The sequence below is a fragment of the Lipophrys pholis genome (genome assembly GCF_963383615.2).
Source record: "Lipophrys pholis genome assembly, chromosome: 15".
Lineage (NCBI taxonomy): Eukaryota > Metazoa > Chordata > Actinopteri > Blenniiformes > Blenniidae > Lipophrys > Lipophrys pholis.
Genome location: NC_137642.1, coordinates 18467776 through 18491360, shown reverse-complemented (window position 1 = coordinate 18491360; position 23585 = coordinate 18467776). Strand labels below are relative to the sequence as shown.

Here is a 23585-nt window from a genome sequence, read left to right as displayed (position 1 = left end):
AAGATAAAACAAATTCTTGGCAATGGTGTAAGAATTTGATGATTCAGTCTTAAGTGTAAGTGAACTCTTACCCGATGCAGCCCATTCCTCCCATATCCAGGCAGAGAGTTTGTTTTGGTTGGAGAAGTTGGCTCTAAAACAAAAATAATACAAGAATCCACACTCGGAATTTACATTTACGTCAACAGACAACTTGTAAAGCACACATTTAAGCAGTTTTCCAAACCACACCTGTCACAGTAAAACAAACACAGAGACACACCCAAGTGAGAATATAGCACAGGCCTTGTTTTGTGGTACATTGCTGACAACACGTGAGCGAAGGAGCTGACGAAGGTGCACCGTACCTGCGTCACAGTTGGTCTGTTTCGGGTCGTAGCGTTGAGCAGAGAGGCTCCGTGCGTGACGCTCCCTGATCTGCTCTTTCTCCATCTCTTCCTTCAGAATGAGCTTTCCCAAACCCGACTGAATCTAAACGCACACACATCGGCCTGATTTAAACACTGATCCAGGATATAAATACCAGAGTGAATCCACTGGTGGCAAAAGCTTGAAAGATCGATTGTTGTTGTCGCGTGCTTACCTTACTGAGATGTTCCTCCTGGAGTTGCTTTCTTTTCAAGGCCTCTTCTTCCTCGTCTTCTCTCGACCGTCTTCTTCCTTCTGAACCTAAAGGCGTCACATACAGGTCAAAAAAGAAAAAAAAAACAAAAACCACATGCATCCTTTCACGCACATCATCTCAACTATACCATGCTTCACAAATCTAACTGGATGAAATGTTTTTTTTTCCATTTCAAATGTAGAGAAAATTAGAACAGATACAGTTGCCTCAGTTATTGTAAAGCAATGAGGAAAAACACTTAGTAAATGAGGAATAAATAGAGTGGACGGTTGAACACAAATGTGAGACAGAGTTGACGAGACAGACAAACAGAGGGACTTTTTGGAATAAGTGGCTACTCGTTAACATGGCAGACACTTTACTTCATATCAGTACTCTTGTGGATGTCATATACACATAAAAGCATGATGTAAGACAGACAGACAAAAGTTTGAAGTCAGTCTCAGTTATCTCTGTCCAAGTCATTTGTGGCACCGCTGCGTAAAGCTACAACACTCAGAATGTGCCGTGAGACAACGTAAAAGGGGTGAACTACTTCAAGCAGAAAATAATATGTCAGCTGCAGAAACCAAACACCACTTCTGCTTTGTGCAAGCAAAACTTAAAAGGGCAAATACTGTGACGCTTGAACAACGGAGTGAAGCGGGGATGCAGTAAAGCTTTTAAAGAAACCCGGAGGAGAAAGGAAGAGGGGTTAGGTGGTGGTGAGGTGTCTGCCGTAACACTCGAAGGTAGCAGTGCAAACATGCCCATCGGGAGCCAACTGTACCTAATACAGCGAGAGAGTAGGGCCAAAGGTCGCCCTCACTCCGTGAGCTGTCGTCTGGAGAGGGAGCATGGGCAGCGGGGAAGGTGGCGGATCTGATGATGTCGTCACCAGACTTGCTTTGACGTGCTATGGCGGCTGTATCTAGGTTGGTAACCATGGGAACTGATCTATCAGTGTCTGGGTCACAGTCTCAACCAAAGGAAAAACAACTTAGCACCATCTGATCGTCAGGCTCGATGAACATTCAATATTGGATTGTTTGTGTGTGTCTTGTTTTGTTTTTTTGGCCATATCTACAGTGTAAAAATATCTGTCTTAACAAGTCACAGCAGAATGAATGGGGGCAAACGCTTTCTGATGAGGATTACTTGTGTGAATATTACCATGCGTGAATATGAGCTGAAGTCTTTGGGAATATTTCCACAGCCTGACCGTGAAATCGAACAGATCTTTCCAATGGAAACACAGTAATCACGGGTCTAAGTAAAGAAGTCTGTGTCGGTTCATTTGTTAATATGTCAATACACCAAAATACACTTTTGTATAGGGTGCAAGTAACATGCTTGTTGCTGACCATGTTCATACATATCATAGTTTCTACTAACTGTTTTTCAAAACCAAATGCATCTTGCCTGATCTACTGCAGGAATCACGATATTGTTTCATTCCTACGATGACCATCTTGGCAAATGTAAAGTCAAAACACTTTGTGAAAAAAATGGAAAAAATTAATTCCTATGAAAAAGAAAACATCTAACAATTGTTATCGCTCAGTAAATGTTGCAGTGCATTGCATGAAGAAAAGGCTATAATCATATTACTACTGTGACTTGCTAAGATTGACAAAGTGCAGACTCAAACAAGCTGGAGGTCAGACAGAAAAGTTTTGGAGACAGACTTCAAACAGTGCTTGTACACTGACACTGGGGGTGAATATGGTTAGATGAATATACGGTTTCAGGAAATAAGAAAACGCTTTAATTACATAATAAAATACAGCAGTGGATCACAGCCTTTTGGTCCTGAGGCACTCACACTCAGCGTACCTGTTCATCAATGTCCAACTATCACCAAATACTATGTTACTGCAACACAAACTTCAGGAGCACCTCTGAGAGTAAAACTACTCCTTATCTAGATTTCCCCCACAAATTTAAACACCCTCTTTCAACAGACAATACTTTGAGAAGAAAGGTACCGTGTAGCTTGTAGATTGGTGGTTTTCTGTAGATGTTGCTCCCCTGATCTGAAAATGGTCATTTACAAACACAGACAACTTTTAGAGAGTGTACAGTGCAGCTTTTCATCCATGTGTAAAATCTGCAATCAGCTTTACAAAACAAATCATGACTCATTAGGATTATAGTCAATACTAGCCCCCCATTTCCAGTGATCTGCATACATCTGTGTAGTTATGAAAAACAAGGGGAAAAATCAAAGCTCATTCTAAATGGCGAAATAATGAAAGTAAGAGAGAGCGAGAGAAAGGGAGAGAGAGAGAGAGAGCGAGAGAGAAAGAGAGACAGAGAGAGAGAGAGAGAGAGAGAGAGAGAGAGAGAAAGAGAGAACGAAGGGGCGAGCAGTGACAGGGTGCGCTCCAGCTCCTACCTGGGAGGTGGAAATGTTTAGGGGTCTGAGAGAGAGGCGGGGTGACCGGCCGGCTGTCGGGCCTGAGCGGCAGAGGGGAGCTCCGGCCACTCGGCGGGTCCGTGCCTCCAGTGAGAAGAACCAAGAACAGAGTATAAGAAGGGACACTAAAGTGGGAACCACAGTTTGAACGGTGCAACACACAAGGACCAACGGGACCAGCGGACGTCATTCTGAGCGAACGGGGCGCATGGAGGCTGGTCTGGATGAATGAAGTTCATGGCGGTCAACCAAAGCAGATTAGACTAGCTGGACTTTGAAATTGAGAATACCGTAGACTAAATGCTTGGGAGATGTGTTATGAGTCATGACGTCTGATGTCTGTTAGTTGGTAGCATAATATGACTTTAAAGTTAAGAATTTAATACTTCCAAGCATGCGACAGCAAACTTCTCTTTTTATCTTATCCCAGCCCTGCAGTTTACTGGAGCCTGCAGAATCTTCCTGACAAAGCGAAAAAGTTCTCAATCATCCAACATTTGGGGCAGTGCCCGTTTAGATATGGGATTATTAATATCTCTCGAGTGCATGCAAAGCTGCAAAACAAACTCAGAAAGCCTCACGGCTACTTGACAGAGCTCGTGTTAGTTATAGTTTAGAAGGTGCATGTCAGCGAGGAAGCGGTGGCTTGGCAACAAGGGTTCGACCATTCAAAGTGGCTGATGGGAAATGGATCCAGAATGACCGATGAAGCAGTGTCAAGAGGTGGCATCCCAGGCAATGATGGAAATGATGTGTTGCCTCGAAGGGGGGTGGGTAGAGGGGGCAGCAGATAAGATTGGAGTGGGGCCCTTACCTTGGCTATGGGGGAGGAAGTGGTGTCTGAAAGGGGAGGTGGGGCGTGAGTCACTATTTCTGGAGCCCACACTGTTACTGCACAGGGAGGAGCAGAGCTTCTGCATGCCTGTCAAAGCCTCTGCATGGAGGGAGGGTGTGGTACCCGGGGGTGGGGGGGTGGGGGACAAATCCCCAGGATCAGGCAGCGGAGGTGGGAGATATGCGAGGGAGAAGGAGGTAGAAGGTGAGCAGGTGAGGGGCAAAAGAAAGGGAAGATATACAGGGATCAAATGTTGGGAAGAAGAAATAAAAGACACCCAAAGTAAGAGGTAAGGCGTGTTAAAGATCAACAATAAGAAACAGGGAGGAGTACACAGTTTTAAATTAAAATTTAATAAAAGAAACACAACACTTGTTGTCAAATGTGCAAAATTGACTTTAAGATTGTTAGGCTTGGGATTGTGCATGACATAAATCAAAGAGAGAAAATGGAATAACCTAAAGTCAATTTTGTTTAAGTCTAGGTAAAAAAGGGGGGGGACATGAACGCTTGAAAGTGAAGGTCAGTGTGCTCACAACTCGCACAGATCCCATCGATCCTGCTCAAGAATACCCTGACAGCACAGAGTCACTCACAAACATTGGAATAATAAGCTTCATTCATGTGCATATAGATGCAGATACAAACCCACTAAATGGTTTTTCTACTCACCTGGTCTGTGAAAGTGCTGTGGCGACCGTGACAACGTGGGCGTGTAACCGTGGCGATTGTAAACTGGTGATCCTATGGAGCCCTGACTGGTGGACCGCTGCAGGATGCGTTCCCTCCTGTCATAAGAGCCCTGACAAACGCACAACACTGTCACAACACAAACAAGCTGAGATGGAAGAATCCTATTATAGCTACATATCGAAGACTTGACTCACCTCACCGGGTGGGGTTGGCGACATGTTTCTTGACGACTGAATAATATCAAACAAAGTGAATAAAAACTTAGTTAAAATTTGTTCATCAAGCCACAAAAATCTGAGTTTTATGCATACAGCCCTTTTTTTTTTTTTAATGCTTTACAAATATAACCAAAGTACTTGGACCCCAAACACTTCCTGAAAACTGAAGTTGAGTTGGCAGTTCATTCTTTCTCTAAATAATCGATGGGCACTTTAAAAAGCACGAAAGAACACACGCTGCTCTGCTACACAAGCTGAGCATTTTTTGTTAAAAAGCCACCGAAAGCCTCAAAACATTCAACTTCTTCTCCTGTTTATTTTGGCTTGTGGATCTTTTACATACAACCTATGCTGTCCAAATTACTGGTATTTGATTACACTTTCAATTTTTCAAGGAAAAAAGGAGAGGAGTGATCAACGAGTTGCTGGAAATAAAAAGTAACTACAGCAGTTACATAGAAAGGTAACTACAGCATTGTAGTTTTGTGGTGACAATTTAACTGAGTTAAGAAAAACTATGAACAAATTCATGTTTAGTGAACCTGTCAATGCAGCACTGCAAATGTCTCCATGTACAGGAGCAAGTGTAACTACAACTAGAGACCTATTACTTGTGAGAGAAAAAAAAGTGGTGCGACTTTATAACATATCACCCCCCCACACACACAACACACACACTGGTCACACCTAGAATCAAGATTGTTTGACAAAGAATGGTCTATCTGCTCATCTTCCATACTTTTAATGCTTATTTCCATTGTGATTGCACATCATTTATCATCATCAGTACACACCATGGCGGTTGTCTTACCTTGTCATCGGGCAAGGGGGACCGTTCCCTCCTGGCAGTGTGGAGCTGAGAGGGACACCACAAGTTCAGGACTGCATAAAATCACTTACTAGAACATAAAAAGAGCCTTTCGTGTCCATTAATGCCCCCCTCCCTCCCCCAAATATTTCCAGAGGAAGACATAATCGGAGTTGTTCTGCATGCTCTGTTCAGTTTGGATAAAAAAAGGGAACGTGGATGTACAGAAAGAGTCATGCAGTCAGTGTGTTTACCTCTCCCACACTCTCTCGTCTCTCCTCTCTCTCTTCCAGGGAGGTGGTGTACATAGGTTCATAGGTTATAAGATCGGGGCGTTCAATGTCATAAATGGCTTTGACTTTTGGAATGGCAGCTAGGTCTCTGTAATCAAGGATCTCATTGTCTACTTTTGCCTAGGGAGACAAATAAAGACAAACATGCACACATACACACACACACAGACACACACAAGAGTGAAGGGATATTACTGCTATGAAAAGATCTCACACTGAGGATATATCTTATTGACGAGACAGTACAAACTATTCCATTTAAACAGCACCCTTACATAGATCGTGTGACCCGGTGAGCCAGGTATGCTTGAACCAGGTCTGGAACAAATACTCTCAGATGACGACCTCGTAGGCTGTGAGAAAAACAAAACAAAACAAAACACAAGTTTCTGTTAGCCACGCAGCCTGCCGGGTTTTTCTTATCCACAGTCCCTTGCTATCTGCACATCACCCAGGAACATCACCCCAAAACACTTCAACTTTACACTGGATAGCCTTTGTACTGTATGAGCGATGAGGGGGCAACCGCAACCTGTGTTTACGTTTCATGAATTACATGAAGTCATTTGAAACACTAATATGTCAACTCATGATTAGGTCATTCATTTGCAAATTTGCAAAGTGAATGAGTGCTTTTAGCGCCATGACTTGATGCTTTTAAGAATCTCATGCCTGTTTATGGGAAATGAACAGTTTGGATGGCAGCAGCAAGTCTGAATGTCACGTAATTAAATGATTGTTACACCTAATGGGAAAATGGGGATTTTAAATTTTTTTCGGAAGAGACAAATTAGTCATTAGTGATATTTTCTTCCTGCCAATTAGTGTGCACCTTTTGATATGAGCATGTCAAAGGTGTTAAAAAGACAGGACTGAATGGCTCCGGATGACACACAGAGAGGGCACTGCAGGCTGTCTCCAGAAGATGGCAGCATACAGTGCACCGTGTCCTATGTACATGGTGGAACACAGGATGATGCCATCTCATAGCCAATAGCGAATACAGTACCTGCCTTTCTGTTTTTTGAAGGAATAAGAGGGACGGAGGCAATAGCTGTGGAGGAAGGGAGAGGGGGGGTTCACAGGACATCACACTGGGGTTGTGTTTCTCCTGCCCGATTCACAGTCCACACAAGTCTAACACATGTATATGCTCTCTCACACACACATACACACCCAACACCGCCTCAATTACTGCCTCAATAACTTAAGGCACAATAAGGGTCACGAAGAATTCCCTGTCAGGTATTCCAAATGTTGATGCTTCTCTGTACAATGTTGTGATCGGACAGGAACAGAAAGGTGCATTCAGTCGAGACAAACTCAAGGACAAAGGACTCAGTGACGTCCAAATTCCTACCCGCTCCCTGTGTCTCTCCTCTGTTCTCGTGGTGTTCTTGCAGCCGGGATGCCAGACGGTTGATCCTGAGCAGGCAGACAGAGACGTGCAGCTCATTAAGAACAACAGGTTTATATGCACGATGCACTATATCCCCAGACTTAACTCATGAAAGGTCACTCATTCAAATGAGTATGCATTATTACTTCTATTTTTGCACTGGTGGCCTAGAGGTTAGGGTAGAACGCTTGCAACCAGAGATTGTGTAGTTCAAATCCTACTGCCAACAGGTTATGATTGTCGGTCAATGACCAAGGTTCCCAACAGCTCAGGCAGCATCTAAACTCTCGTGCAAATCTCCCAAATGTGTGGGATGAGCGTATTTGTTGACTCTCCAATATAAAGGTTTCATCTATCACATTAAAACAATTCCAGATGTCAAGGAAACATCTTCAAGGAAGCCAGACTGAAAGCTTTTCACACATCATAGACGGTCAGCCACTGAGTCTGCAGGATTTCCCACACAGTGCCCACATGAAAGACGTAGTAAATTTCAAAAGTTTGACAATGTGGTGATATCAGAAAAACATAGTGGATGTTCAGTTGTAAATAGTTGAAAAAAGAAATTGCATGTAAATCAACAGCATCTAAAAGAAACAACACATTGTTAAAAGTAACTAATTGCATTCATAAATACTCAAATCAGTACTTGTACCAAAATGTATGTTCTTGAGTCTATTAAAAAAGTGGCAAAAGTTTCAAACCAAAATTCATGAATAAAAAGGAAAAACAAGACATAGAAGTGCAAATTAAATGCTCATACCCATTTTTCTATTCACTTCAATACCTTGCACCGATTCTTGCACATATTCAATATTATAATTACATGATTAAATTATTCCCATTCTGATGTGATGTAAGCATGTTTGCACTACATATGAGCTCAGGCTGCTCAGTGCATAAATGGAAAACACAGGATAGATGGGGTCAGTATGAGCTTAAATAGAACTGAGGTGAATCATACGCTATAGTCACCGACTACACTCCCATTTGTACACCTACATCGAAGAAGAATTTGGAGAGAAATTTTGCACAGTATTCTTCAGAAACGGGTACAAAATGAAGAAGTAGAAATATATACATATCTATTATATATAGCAAGACGTATCATGGCCCTTTGTTCTTCATGTCATGTTATTTCTCTGTTGCTGCCACACAGCCACAGTCAGTGCAAATCGCTTTAAATGCTGCATGAAAAAAAATACCACTTGATCCGCAGAGGCACCAGCACATGGAAATGGGTACATGTACTCATCACATCAAACATAAAACACATTTCTTTAAATTTTTCATCAACTTATATGCATATACTCACAGCCATGCTGTAAGAATAGTTGCTTAACACTGTTTAAAACCCAACCTGAGCTTTACTCCATAGATTAAACAAAAAGAAAGAAATGATTGAATATTTTGAAGAAATGGCAAAACTTGAGGTTGATCTGCTCACCTTGAAGGTACATCTCTTCTCCTTCTGTGAACATCTGATTGCACCGGCTGCACCTCGCACAGCTCGGGTGATAGTGTTTATCTCCCGCCTGGAAAGACACGGTAACAAAAAAACAAAGTTGACATGGTGGGGGAATGAAGATCAATGAAGCCTGTGGAAAAAGGAGTGAAGCCGAGCTCAGACTTCCCGAAAAATAAACAGGGCGTCTGCCCTCCGCTGTATTTCTGTTCCGTAATGCACAGAGATACCTGTGAATGGGCAACTGCTCTCACTTTGAGGAAGTACTTTATATGGCAATGGCCACTTTGGTTGAACATGTTCCCCTTGAAATGCTGCAGGTGTTCTTAAAGTATTTCTATGGGAATATAGAATCGTGTAAAATAATTTGTTGTATTCAAGTCACACGTCTTTACTTAACAAAACAGTTAGGATTCGTAATAAATTCGATCACCATGACACTTGTCTGACTGTCAATGTCAACCCGCTCTCACAGTAACACTTTGTTGTAACCTGCATAATATAATCCAATAAAACGATCTGACTGCGATGGCAACTGAAGTTCTGCCTCCGCTGATGTGGTGCTTTGCATGCAGAGTGCTCCATTATAAAAGCCCATGTGCCTCTGACCACGGCAGATAAATACCCAAATGAAATTGTGCCTGCTGTACAACGACCCTCTGTTACATTCAAGCGGCCACTCAGAGATATGAAGCCACTGACTAATATTTGCATTTTACATATAGCTGCATCCAAAAGTAGTCTCCAAATGACAATAACAGCCTCTTCATAGCACCTCCTACCCAGTACTCTTCCAAACTGAAGTCTCCTCTCTGATATAATAAAGGTACTTATCCTATGTGTGTAGTGTGCCTTTAATGGCTATTTCTATTTTCTCTCCCCATCTAATAGCTGGATTAATTATCCCAACATTATTAAGCCATTCACACTGCTATCCCCAGAGGAACAGACACCCAGCGAGGGTGGCATAGTGTTTGACCTGAGTCTTGGGTCAGTGACGAGAGCAGCAGCCCGACTGGTGCAGCTTTGGTTCCACTGATCCATTGGCAGCAGCGATGCACCAGCCTTTTCCTTTTGTCATAAAGGCCTGCCTTAATGTTGGATTACTGTAAGCCTGGCTGGCTGGCTCGCGGTGACATTTTCATACCATCAAATGACACATAACCCAGTGTCTGATTGGATCACTGTCTGCGAGCTCACACTTGTTAGAGAGAGACCGGTGACCACTGCTCAAGGACAGAAGTGCAGCTCTCATTTCACATAAACTCTGCTCCGACAGTGGCAATAACACTTAAACACATAGATTTATACCAGCAGAAATAATGAACAAGGATAACCCCATGAATGTCAGCTCACATTAGGTTTTTTAATGCAATATTTATATAATTTGTAGCAAACCAAGTTTGTATGTAGACTTATGTATACTGAAGCTGTGGTGAAAAGACTTGAAAATCTGCAAAGAATTAATCTTTTATTATTAAAATGCCATCATGTCAAGAGTCTATTTGGCTAGATGCTGAAGAGATTAAACTAGAGATTATCAAACTACATTTCACAATTTGGCTCCATCCAACATCCTCTGTCTGTAAATATAACAAAATGATTCACTCCATTCTGTGGGAAATACAAGACGAACTTCAGATATTCTTTTGATGACTCTATTAAGAGTTTTAACGAAAGTAGTCACATAAAATGCATTTACACAAATACTTATCAATTTGTTTAAAAGTCACATTGCAGTATCCACACCAGCCAGCTGGCTGCAGCCTTGTATGGGTTGAGGAGGAATGTGCAGATTGTTATATGCCTCACCTCTAACACTTTTCCCGTGATGAATTGATGACAAGCTTCACACTGAACTCCAAAATGAATCTGGTAATCCTTCTCACAGTAGGGGGCACCATCCCTGGAGACGAAGAAGAAGAAGATTTTATCAAATATACAGTCAATCTGTTCCCTGCTTTAAAACCATGGGAGCTCTTGGCAGCATTGTGGTGCAGTCCACAGAGGGCATTATGAGGTGAGGATTCTCGCTCAGGGTCGTAACATGTTGCAATGAAAACGGAGACCTTTTTTCCCTCACACATCCACCTGCTTGCCACAAAGACACCACTCCCCAAACAGACCGACATACAGATGTGTGTACCATATGCTGGCCTGGATTAGCGTACGCACACCTCGAATGACAGCAAATATGATAATAACTCACTTGCTGATGTACTCCCCGGTCAGCACTTTGCTGCAGGCCTTACACTTAAAGCAGCCCAGATGCCACTGTTTGTCCAGGGCAAGAAGAGCCTGTCCGTTCTTAATGTCCCGACCACATCCTGCACAATCTGTGGAAACAGAAGGAACACGGTTCAAACTACAAGAACATTTAGTAGTGCAGTGAGGCACTTCTTGTTTGACGATTTGGCTCCAGTGAAAAGGCTGCCTTTGATGGGCCCACGAGATCAACAAGGGAATTCATTATCGCATGCAGAGTGAGACATCTTGTCACTTCTGACCCAAGACACTAGGTGGTGATAGAGGGCAGCCGGCAATGTTCTGACAGCTGCCTCTTTCTATCATCCACATCCCTCTGACCATGGCTTTAAAAGCTCCATCCATATCCAAGAAGGAATCCTGAGGCTGTAAAAGTGTTAGAGGTTGGTTTCTAAACGAACAATTCTCATGTCATCTCTTCTTTAATGAATAGAAGATGAAAGCAACACAGAGCCCACCGCAACCACAGGGGATGATAACTACGTAAGGCATAAAAAGGTTGAGATGATGACGTGAGTAGAATCAGCATGCCTTATTTATAGGTGACCTTGTCTAAAAGCTTTTCAAATGCCAACAGAGAGACCGGTGGGGATGCGAGAGGCAGAGGAAGACCGGGAAGAGATGAAGGGGAGAGAGGGAGGACGAGAGGAGCTGGAAGAGGAGGGGTTTGAGGGTTACGCGTTCCCTCTTTCCAGAGGGGAGGAAATGCACGGCCATGCATTATTTAACAAGCCCAATCTTAGTGTTATTCATAAAGGAACTGCGCCGGTCGAACGCGAGGCTGTTCTCATAGAGAAAAGAAGACAGAGGATCTGTCTGAATGGGAGGATAACTGTGTAGGATGGAGAAAACTGAACAATGTCACGTCTCCATAATGCTCTACAACCACTTACTTCCTACCTCGAAACTTTCTACCTACCTTGCTATTGGAAATCAATTGTTTATTGTTAGAAATAAAATTGTAAGGACTTTTAAATTAGTCAAAATTGCAATAAGTTAATTCTTATCATTCTCATAGAGATCGACTGGGGCCAGAAAGTATTGTCATGGTGACATCTAGTGGTCACAGTTTTTATGACACAAACAATGTGGACGGCATAAACACATATTTCTCAATTGCAGTGTGAGGAGTGGATTATAGAACAAAAACGAGTACTTCTACCCAGAACATCAGTGTTTTAGTCTTTGCTGAAACCAAAAGTTAAGAAGTTATGTTGGGTATTCTAAACCAAACATTAGCTTCATTTAACCCTTTAAAAGTCACCAGACATTAAACATTAAACCTACTAAAGTAAAAGATTTGTTACTGATGATTGTTTTATCATGTCATGTATTATTTGCTGAAAATAAACCTAAATAATCCCGCCGACAAGCATTTTTAAAGAGGAACACTAGTTTTTTTTATGCTCAAATGTATCAATCAGGTCACTGAAAATGCTTTACAGATATCAGCAGAATAGTTTAAGATTACTTTGTGTGATTTTTCAGAGTGTAGTTTGCAGGGATGCTAAATTTGACTGTATTCAAGAGAAATGTTTCTAATATGTTTAATATTAATACACGAGAGGCCGAAACTATTAGCAACACTTCACAGTAAGTGCCTTTGTAAAGGCAAGATCTATATCTTCCATATTTCATATGACTTGGAGTCAGTTGAACCTTGAAAAGGCCCGTGAGTAAAGGTCCATATTTGATGAAATGTTCACAATTCTATATTTATGTCATCTCATCACATCTCAAGCTGGTATTTGGTCAGTCTTGAATTAAATGATGTGAAGGCAAGATGACTGACGCAGAAAATTCAAAACCCAAATATCACAGCTAAAATGAACGTCACACATGAATCACACAAGGGAGTGACATTAGAATTCCTGTGTTTTTGCAAGTTTTAGAAATGCAAAGCCAACATAGCATTGTGTGAAACAAAAAATTGAGTTGAAATGAAAATGACTACTTACTGCTGGAGCCCAGGATGTCCTTTGGTCCTGGAGACATTGGCTCCACACAGTACTGACACAGGCAGTCCTTGCCGTTAAAGGTCACCCTGTCCCCGGCAGGGAATGGTCGTCTGGAAGAGGGTTTCACATCAACAACCAGTCAACAAGACGTGAGCTGTGGCCCTGTGGTCACTGTAAGAGTTTATTAGCTGTGGCTCGCAGGTTGTCTGATGGGCCAGAAGATGACAGGGCGCCATGATGGACGTGTGTCAACACTGTCTGCCCCCTGGAGCCCGTTTAGTCAGATGATGGAGACAGAACACAAAGCATGCTGTGGCACACTGTCCACAAGAATCCCTGCCGCCCATCCCTTTGTAACCACATTATTTATGCAAATCATGAATTGAATGAATTTAACTAAATGTACGTCTCCAAGTTCAATGAACATGCATGCATTCATTACTCTTTTTTTACTTTGAAATTAACTGAGTAAAATACATGAATTTGAAGTAAGTTCAACCAATACTTGTTTCAAATGTGCATGAATTAACCATCATCTTGCAGTTACTTGTGAAATTCATATTTTTATTCGTTTTTTGTAAATTGAAACAGGCAGAAAGGCGTCCAATTATTTGTCAGTCTTCACTGCATAATTGTCAAATTTAACAAATGCTTAATAAATACCATCTGTGATTTCTAAAAAAAATCCACAATATTTAATTGAGATGATTGAATTTACATGGGGGGGTCTTACTTGCAGATTGTACACACAAAGCAGGCGGGGTGGTACGTCTTGCCCAGGGCCGTGACCACTTCTCCCTCAACAAAATCCCCGCAGCCATTGCAGCGGGTGCCGTGCATGCGTTGGTAGTCCAGCGTGCACAGATACTCTCCATTCTTCATGAAGAAGCCCCCCTGGGCGAGGTCACAGCCGCACACTGTGGAGGAGACACACTCAGCAGGTCAGGCTGTTTAGTGCCCTGTCCATATAACACGCAATAAACATCCAACCGCCAGGCTGCCCAGCACCTCCATGCATCAATGGCTTTGTTAAGACTTGCTCGTGTGTGTAATCCTGAGAGGCTCGCTGGATGCGTGAAATGGATGCTGGCTAAAGAATCAGGGAAAACACATTTTAACAGCTCTGTGTATTATAGAGGGAAGTGTAACATAAGATCCATTTAATCAAGAACTTTCCCTATTGAAGCATTTCCCGCTCATGTCTATTAATCACCACGACCACTAAATGATTTTACTTTCAATGTCATTGTTGAGGTTTGCCACTCAATGCAACAACAATTCTGCAATTGTGTAGCCTAGGAAATAGCCTTGATCTGTTACTGAAGATAACTGCCTCTAAATACTTTGTACTACACTTTCATTCTCCAACCAGTTTCCTTCCATTCAAATGAAACCCTGTCATCGACACTCACAAACAAAGCAGGCAAAGGCAGGAATCCTAAACAAGGAACCATTGAGAGTTTGGTTTATTTTAATGTTGATATGACACTAAAATGGGCTTTACCAGCAAGTATTTGAATGCGTGCGGTTTCTCTGACCATCCTTGTATGATCAACATAATGACGTCGTCTTTGCATTGTAGCTGTTGATAGAACTCTTTTGATAAACTCATGTAACTAAAATTAGAACCATATATGAAGTGCTACCCTTTCCTTCATTATCCAACAAGGCGGAATTAAAACACGTAATATCTCTAATGATACCACTCGGTAGAGAATCATTTTCCAGTATATTTCCCATATTTTAGGTAAACTTGTCAAAGCAATTTAGACATTGTGGCTGAAGGAACAGCGTTTTAACCACATAATGACCACATGCAGTTCACCACAGTTCAAGCTGGGGAATTTAATAGCCTTTGGGAAATGCAACACAGCTGAGAGTGAAAATATTTGGATGTTTGAGATAACTGCACCTAATCATTCTTATGCAATGAGTCACGCTAAATCCAGGGGATGAATGGGAGCGGGTGAGGGGGAGAATCAGATTTAATTGCATTAGGGCTCAGGGATGATGAGATTAGCTTGTAAGATAACTGAGTCAAAGGAAAACAGGCACTGGAGATTTGGTGGCCTTTGACCGTGATGTGATGCATGCCATTACATAAAATGTTGGTTCGGAGACTTAATAGGGACGATTTATGAAATTGAATTGAAGGCCAATTCAGGGAAGCGAAAGGTTTTGTACATTTAATGGAATGACCGAAAACACAGCAAAAAAAACAAGAGGCTATTTGGGATTTATTGGTCATGACAAAATATCTGTTGGTAATTTTTAAGTGTCAATAAGCTCAAGGAACCTCGAAAAAACCATGAATGACATCATTATAAGTTGGCCTGCAGGATGGGCAGGGATAACAACACCATCATTTTAAAGTCTTCTGCTTGTTAACACTTATTGATGTCCTTGTGTCTTCAGTGGCTGCGTTGCATCCAGACGCTCACAAAGACACAAGGACACCCACACAAACACACACTCCAACATTTTTATCAGCGCAGACTCTCAAGGCGTGTATATCCACTTGTAAAGGACGGAATTAGGTACTAATCTCAGTGTTTGTTTGTGTTATTCTGGGCCCTTGGTGACCTAAGCTAACTCTATAACAGTGCTCACAGATTAACCACAAAGGTTTCTGCAGGACAGGTCCAGCCCAGGGCAAGATGCTGTTGTTTAGCCCTGAGTGGACACCTTTTAATATTTCAAGAATGCCAGAAAACTATCAGCAATGAGCGTAAACGTGGGAGGATTTGCACAGTCACTTCTCATAGCAGTCAGGAGGGTACCTTAATTGAAGCATGCAGGTCCGAAACTCTGCAGATGAGTCATGCCACCATATATCCAGCTCATTAGGAAGATGGAAAAGACGTGGTGACCTTTTGGGATTTGGCTGTTCCTTGTTAACTGCCTATGATTGACATGCTTTTTGTTGTCACAGAAGAAGGGCAATTTTTTTGTTAAATTCATAGAGCTCGAATACCATTGCCCCCCCCAACTGACACCACACATGTGTTTGTATTTTTGCGTTTCCATAGGCAATAGAAAGCAAAGTGAAAGTGATACTGAGATGCTTTCAATTTTAAATATCAAGCAAGAGTCTGGAACTGCCATGATAGTTAAACTTATAGTTATGCATTCAAATTTGATTTGTGATCTTAATCGATTTATATCGAACTTACAGGACTTCAGGTTTAAAAATGCGTTTTAATAAAATAAACAATAGTTTCACTCCCCACTTCTTAAAAGAAAAAAAAAATTGGGGGGGAAAGGCATCCCCATGATCCCCTCATGTTTATTTCTGCTGCATGTAAAGCATTCTCTCACGAGCTATGAAACTCTGTCAACATCTCTCAACGATCATACAACGGTCACTATTTAGAAGAATAATGCATCTTGCAAAACAAGTTTGTTGTTTATGAGGCAACATGTACTGAATGAAAGGTAGAGAATGTCCTACTATTGTGACAGCATCAAATTAGCAATGAATTTTTTTTAAACTCACACTTTCGCTGCCAGTTCTCGCACAACTCCCACACTTTGCTGTTTCATCACGTGTCTGAAGGTTCATTTTTAAACTGTAAACAGACAACTTATTTACCAAGTGCTGCCTGTCTTTATTTGAATATATGGATCGTTGAACATTGAAGAGTGAATGAAATTAAAAGTAGTAAACACTAGTGACACATATTCATGTATCTTTAATCTGATCCTACAGCAGACTGTTTAATGGTTTTTTGGGTTGTTTTTTTTCCAGTAACTGACCATCGGCATGGCTCTGTACCTTTACAGGTGAAGCACTTGAGGTGAAAGTGCTTGTTCTGCACCCGGAGCACCTCTCCTTTGCATGGCTGCCCACACTTGTAGCACTGGATCAGGGGCTTCTCTGTGGAGTGGTGATGTGTGTCCTGCGCATGAGCCACTGCAAGAGACGTGAGACATTGACATTACTACTGAGCCGTAACATTGATGAGTCACCGTGGCCAGTGCAGGTTTTTTTTTTTTTGGGGTTTTTTTGTGACGTTGCCGCTGGCCTGTTCATCTGAGGACACGCTGTGCACAAAAGACTCGAATTTGCTGCATCACACTAACATCGGAGGAGACGAGCAGCTGCTCACAGCCTGCCAGAGTCAGACAGAAAAAGAGCAACATTGAGCAGGACAGCACAACTTGAGATTCATGGCCAGATAGGCTCTCTCAAGAGAGTGCAACAAGCTAAATATAGTCTGTTTTGATCAGTGGAGGATGCACAGTCAAAATGCTGAGGAGAGCAGGGCTCAGTAAATGGAAGACTAAAAGGGTATTGATAAAATCTGTTTCACTATTGAGTTTAATGTACTTTCCTCCTCAAAGGAAAACATAATTTAGAGTTACAGGCCATTTGCCATCCTTGCCTTGCTTATGTCCCCAGCAATTATTCGATTCTCTTTGACATGTTAGAGAAAAATAAAAGTGAGTTTATAAACTTTAATCTTCAAACAGAGCATGACCGTCACATGCGAAATAGACACATCTCCAAGTATGTTTAAAGCAACATAATTACTGAGCTCATGAAGAGAACCATTTCTTCCAAGTGCAGGACATAGAAACAAACTTGTGTATGGATAAAACAGAGGAGGCTTCATGTTTAACATGACTGAAAATTATACTCTGGTGAACGAAATACTCCAAGAAATGACAGCTTCGAAAGAATGAATGTATTTTATTCATTTTCAATATAAACACATACACATACGATGAATTTGGAGTCCTCAAATAACCTCAACTACAAGTTATTTCAATGAGAGTCAGAAAAATTAAAAGTCAGGATTCCCATCATGTGAGAATCAAAGGACAAGTCAAGCTCCAGAGTCAAAAATATAATTTGTTGACACCAATTACAGGGTAGAAAGAAAGTAGACTCTATTGATCCCCAACCTACTCACAGTTATCTTCAGCTATACATGCTGGGAACAGTGGGTTACCACAGTACGACAAGCGGGGAACAGTTGGGTTCACGGGTCATGCTCAGGGACCCACAATAGTGACCTGTCAGCAGTGGGATTCAAACCTGTGAACCACCGACCACAAGTCCACTTTTCTAACTTCTCGGCCACTGCTTTATTAATTTCATGAACATTTTGGAAAATATCCATGTCTGTAAGCAACATTTTGTCATGATAAACATTCCTGACAGCAGTGTTACAATGACCAGCTCATGAAGTCGCAGCACAGCATGGACACATGAACTGTTTCAGCTCATGTTTCAAGTGCTTTACAATCATGTTTGACATCATTTTAAAGGGTTTTGATTCAAGCTGACTTGTCTGACAAATACTGAGGTAACTTCGGCTCTTAGAAGAGGAAATGATACACAGCTTCCTTGATCTGGTGTTGACTGGAGGGCAGATTCAGGATGTATTAATTAGGCTATTTATATTACATTCAGAGAATATCTTCTCCAGATCACCATCAAATTATCTTTCCATTAGGTTTTCTTCGTGCCAGTTGAAGTTACTGAAAAAGGAATGTATTATGTGGCTGTAAGACTTCAGAAAATGTATAATAAACCAACGCACTTTTATTGTTAAGCCTTTTGAGAATGAACTATGCACCACTTTGTAAATTAATCTAATACAATTTAATGTTGATGATGATATATTGAAAAGGAAACTAACCCTGGTTATATTACAAGAAAATCAAACTATTAGCAAAGGTTATACATTTTTTCACTAAGGTTCTCTAAAATTCAGCAACTCTTGTTTATAACCTGAACATTTTTATTCCTCATGTTAACTGTGTTGCTCACATGAGAACAGTTTAATGGTAAACCTTTCTTATATCCAGTGAGAACAGATATAGACCTCAATCTCTTAGTGTGAGGTATTGTATTAATTGCATGAGACAGAGAAGCTATTATCAACTTGCTTTATCTCTACAAGCAGCACCAGTCTTATCTTGAAGATCCATGATATGTCAGACCGGGGCCCTCCCCCATAAAAAAGTTTCAGCGTCGCTGCCACAGACGGACTTTAATCCACCACTACAGTATGGTACAGTACTGCTGCAGTGCCGCACTGCAAACACGCAGCTTATCAGCTGTCTGAACCCAGCAGATTATTTCACATTCAGGAGATTTAACTAGCAAGCCAGCTCCTCTCTCTCAATCCCCTCGTTCTGTCTCTTTTTCAAACAAGGATGTACGCACACAAACACACACACACACGCACTGAGAGCACACATGAAAGGATCTGTGCTCTTTCTGCTCTGCGATGAATCATTAGTGGGCAAGGCTAAAAAAAGACCCCACCAAAGCCCCAGGAATAGCATCCTGAAATGAACAATCGATGGACTTGCAAAGAAAGGCATTACTCTGGATTATTGATGAGTCGCCCTCGCTCGCATCCCACTCCTACAGTTGCTGTGACATTTTACCACCAAGACATGGTGTGACTGCAGTACGATCATTAAGAAAGAAGGCCCAGTATAAAATACTTTTTTTAAAATAGGACACTGCAACCGGCTTTGATAGTCCCCCGTGGGACTGAAATACGCACAATTACCAGAAGAGAGCATCAGCATTTTTACTAATTTACAATGAAAAGGTACCGAGAGCAGTTGGGAGATAGCGGGACAATAAAACGAAACTAATGAAGAAGATGAGATCGCAAGAGGGAGGCAGTAAAGAAGGTGGGTTATGAGGGGAGGATCTGTCTCCCCGGTGTCTCTGATGTGATTACACTCGGCGGGACAATGAGTCATCTCTGGGTGAACCAAACTACTGTGACAGTGAGCTCAGTCCCAGCAGCTCCATGTGTGACATCGCACCTCCGTGGAAAAACACTGGCCATCTGGATAATCACACACTGCAAAGATATCCAATCAAACAAGTCATTTTAAGCCTCGCACACATGCTGCGATGACTTAAAGCTCAACTCCAAGTTATTAAAATTCAGTTAAAAAAATTATTTTTAATTCAGTTTTGGATATCAGTAATCATAACTGTACTCATAAAACTAATAATGTTTTGAGCCAGTCATCACAACAACACAGTGTGACAGGCTCTTAATTATTGGCAGCTGTATTAAACTAAAATATTGATAATAGACTGTGAACACGGAGCCACCAGTAGTAACACCAAGCTGAACCAGAAACTTGACCTGCGAAATGTGACGGGTGTCCACGTGCTGGGAGAGTTTCGGCTGCAATTATTCTGTCAGCTTTAATTTTGTCTGAAGAGTAAGTGTGACTAACCTGAGGGTCTGTTTATAGCCTGTCAAGAATGAGGATTTTGGCTCACATCTGTTGGGGATGAAACATCATTCCTGAATCTCTCAGAATTAATGTCACGAGTGATCTGATTCCTACTGACTGGAAGGATCATGAACACAATGACGACATCAAAATCAGCATTTAGCACCTAGTCTCACTTTACAGCAGCAATCTGCACGAGGTGAGTGTCAAATTCTGCTATATATTATTCTGCCTCAGGACCACACGTGTACAGAGAAGATAGCTTTTACAGATTTTAAGCTATACTTGTCAATAACTTAGTTGAGACGCGTATCGAACATTCCTTGCTAACCTCTAGTAGGTACAAAAATAAGAAAGTGAAAAATGTGTGGACATGGAAACACCGCTGATGGAAAAGCCCAAGCAAAGGCCAAGAGTGGCTCCTCCCATGCTGGACTTCACTTTCCTGTACGCCGCGTCCTCAGGCTGCTGAGGAAGAATAAGCCTCAGTGTACCTGGCTGCAGTACTGGAGCGTCTAACCACAGAGAGTATGGAGCCGCCTGGAAACACTGCACGCAACAACAAGGAGGCCAAAACCATCGATTCTCACATGGAAGTGACCAATGAATTCATTGAACGAGGAGCTCAAACGTCCTATAATCCACAAGACTCAAAATAAAACATGGACGGATAGACAAATAAACAGATGTCACATTCTCACTTGGACAGTGTTCAGACATAAAGTGGGACTTTTGCTTCTCCTCATACTCATGAATGTATGATTATGTCTTTTATGGATAAGATGTAGCATTTGGTATAGTAGAAAATACATTTGAAAATCCGAGTTACTCAATAAAACAACCCTTATTCTCTGGGAGCAGACATTTTTACTCTCCAATGTTCTTTGACGCGACAAAGAAAAGTACCAGGCATGTGTTCTCTCTGCAGACGCTCTGAGGGAAAAGTGTTTTTGGGTGGGTTTTTTTTTCCCCCCCACTCGTTGAAAGTGGGAATGAAGTCTGTGCTATTTTACATACCAACAATAAGTATCAAAATTGTTATCAGGATTTCTGGGGGATTTTAAGGGAGAAAGTTACAAACTGTTGTTTTAGTGTAGTGAACATGTACTGATAGCTTATAGCCACTAACAGTGAGGTTTGACTTTTGTCTGGGAACAAGTCTATTTATCCATCTACAGATTTTTAGACATCATTTTCAGATGTCAAAACAATCAAGTGTAACTGAGAGGAATGGCTGGAATTAAACGACACCATGTTATTGTATTCACTTTTACTGCTTCTCACAATATCAGTAGTGACTGTCGATCACTCTATATGTATTTACATTTTCTGGCACCTTGCTTTATACTCCTTTTAAATTTGGTTTTATTTCCACCGACTCCAGAGGGAAAACTGGCAGAAATCGACAACCTTTACAACCACACAGTGGAAAATACCTTTTGTCAACATTTATTAGATGTGCTATTAATCTAAATAGTTCAAGCCTTTTTTGTAATAACTCATCAGGTGGTGCTAATTCTCTCTGTAGGTTTCACACTCCATGTTAAAAATTCCCATTACGCAGTCATTTAATTGGTGTTTATTTATGAAAGAAACATTACTCAGTGGTACATATAAGGTACATATTTGTTCTGATGCCAACCATTTCTCTCTGGGGCCCCCTCACTGTCTATTTTTAACATTTCAGAGTGTTGTGTCGTGACAGTGGGGGGGGGAAGCCCAGCATAAAGGAGTCAACACTGCTCACGTCATGACAGTTTGTCAAAAATCCAAGACAGATGTTTGGGTCTCATGCACGGAGGATCTAAAAAGCTGAGGTTTAGATGGAACTCTGAGGCTACTGTGTTTTTCCAGTTCCCTCCCTCCTCTTGCACTGCAAAGTGATTTGTTTGCCTAAACAGCAACTACACAGCGAGGGTGAAGAAAAATCAAGCAGGGACGGCTTCTCTACACGGTGTTTCATTAAAATTAATACAAGTCAACAGAAAAACTGCAGGAAGAATTCAGATCACTCCATTCTATGGGATTTGTTTGAACATACTAGAATCCATGTGCGAGTGTTCATTTCAAACATTTAGCAGCTTTCTACTCTTACAAGAGCAGGACTTAAAGCAATTTTACCTCAATAACACAGATATGAAATAAATCCATTAGTGAATCTTTAGGGGCTCTTGTGTTAGCACTGAAATAGCGCTTGATTCTCTAGAATGTATCTTATATAACGCTATAAATAAGTAAGGATGCGGTACATGAAGCAAGCGCAGCACAGAGCAGCTAACTGTGAAATATACAGTAGTACATTTCTTTCCTACTGCTGCGAGGATTCCTCGTTCTGGGCTGTATGTGTTGGCTGTGCTGACAGAGTGATCTGTCCTGCCTCATCACCGGAGGATAAAGTGACTGATATGAGCCTAAACACACAATGAACACACAGTGCACGCACACACTCACACACACTCACAGAGGCTGGTGCTGGGGGAACAATAACCAGCAGAGCATCCCAAAGCCAGGCCCAGAGAAAAAGGGGGCTGCTGTCTCCACCTCTATAACCGACCCACCCCCAACCCATTTAGGCAGAGCATAGCTGCGTTGGCAATAATAAAGGCTTCCAGATTATACTCAGGAGGGAAGTAAGAGGGGTCGCTTTGAATCCCCTGAGGACAGATTTTTCTATGACACGTGCTTCTGGCCACGCTGGTAAATAACAATAGAGAGGGGGGGTATATTGACAGAAAGTGCAGGATCTGCTGAGGAGGCAGACTTTCATTTCCTGTCGTGGGACCCTGACAAACGAAGGATAAGTTTGGATCTGTGCTGTAAAAAAAAAAAAAAGACAGAGAAGGATTCAATTAAACAATAGATGAGAGACGCAACAAACTACTAAAATATTCAGATGCTCTCTCCATTTTGTTGCTGCAAGATTCACAAAGAGAGAAAAGCCTCCAGAAAAAACAGATAGCAGCTATGGTGTGTGTGTGTGTGTGTGTGTGTGTGTGTGTGTGTGTGTGTGTGTGTGTGTGTGTGTGTGTGTGTGTGTGTGTGTGTGTGTGTGTGTGTGTGAGAGTGTGTGACAAAAGCAGACACTATTCTCGTGCCAAAACTTGTAGTCCCAGATGTGTCTACAAAGTCAGACAACAAAACACAGTTTTCACTCAATATTCAACATTAACAACCAGTTTAGGATGGAATATTCAAAAGGGGGCTGGGTCTGACCCACGTTTAACATCAAAGGGCATAAAACATGCCCACCATGAAATCCCAATGTGTGATTGGAATGGGTACGTGTTTGAGGGGGAAGGGCGGGTTGGAACTGTTCATCACCCAGACATAACAAGAAGCTCTTAACCCTCCCCTCAATGAATATGTATGGCAGGATCCAACAGCTCCACACCCCCTCTGCCCCG

At 41.7% G+C, this 23585-nt stretch overlaps 1 protein-coding gene across 19 annotated transcripts in view; it reads right to left on the bottom strand.

Annotated features, from left to right (window-relative positions):
* ablim1a (actin binding LIM protein 1a) overlaps positions 1-23585 on the bottom strand; it is a 40307-nt gene that overhangs the window by 3575 nt on the left and 13147 nt on the right. For 6 of the 19 annotated variants that reach the window (XR_013936063.1, XR_013936065.1, XR_013936069.1 and 3 more), the window contains exons 2-18: positions 16733-16870; positions 13691-13874; positions 12958-13067; positions 10944-11070; positions 10547-10640; positions 8717-8804; positions 7231-7295; positions 6146-6223; positions 5832-5990; positions 5581-5625; positions 4746-4781; positions 4531-4660; positions 3003-3107; positions 2593-2640; positions 584-669; positions 348-471; positions 72-133 (exon numbers count right to left, since the gene is read on the bottom strand). Coding sequence is in view for 4 of the 19 variants with exons in the window: in XM_080482016.1 (XP_080338142.1) it covers positions 72-133; positions 348-471; positions 584-669; positions 2593-2640; positions 3003-3107; positions 4531-4660; positions 4746-4781; positions 5581-5625; positions 5832-5990; positions 6146-6223; positions 7231-7295; positions 8717-8804; positions 10547-10640; positions 10944-11070; positions 12958-13067; positions 13691-13874; positions 16733-16870 (1679 nt within the window). In the remaining 15 variants the exon portion in view is untranslated. Of the gene's footprint in view, positions 1-71; positions 134-347; positions 472-583; positions 670-2592; positions 2641-3002; positions 3108-3837; positions 3958-4530; positions 4661-4745; positions 4782-5580; positions 5626-5831; positions 5991-6145; positions 6224-7230; positions 7296-8716; positions 8805-10546; positions 10641-10943; positions 11071-12957; positions 13068-13690; positions 13875-16732; positions 16871-23585 lie in introns of all 19 variants that reach the window. The other 13 variants (XR_013936060.1, XR_013936062.1, XR_013936064.1 and 10 more) reach the window with 4 other exon arrangements.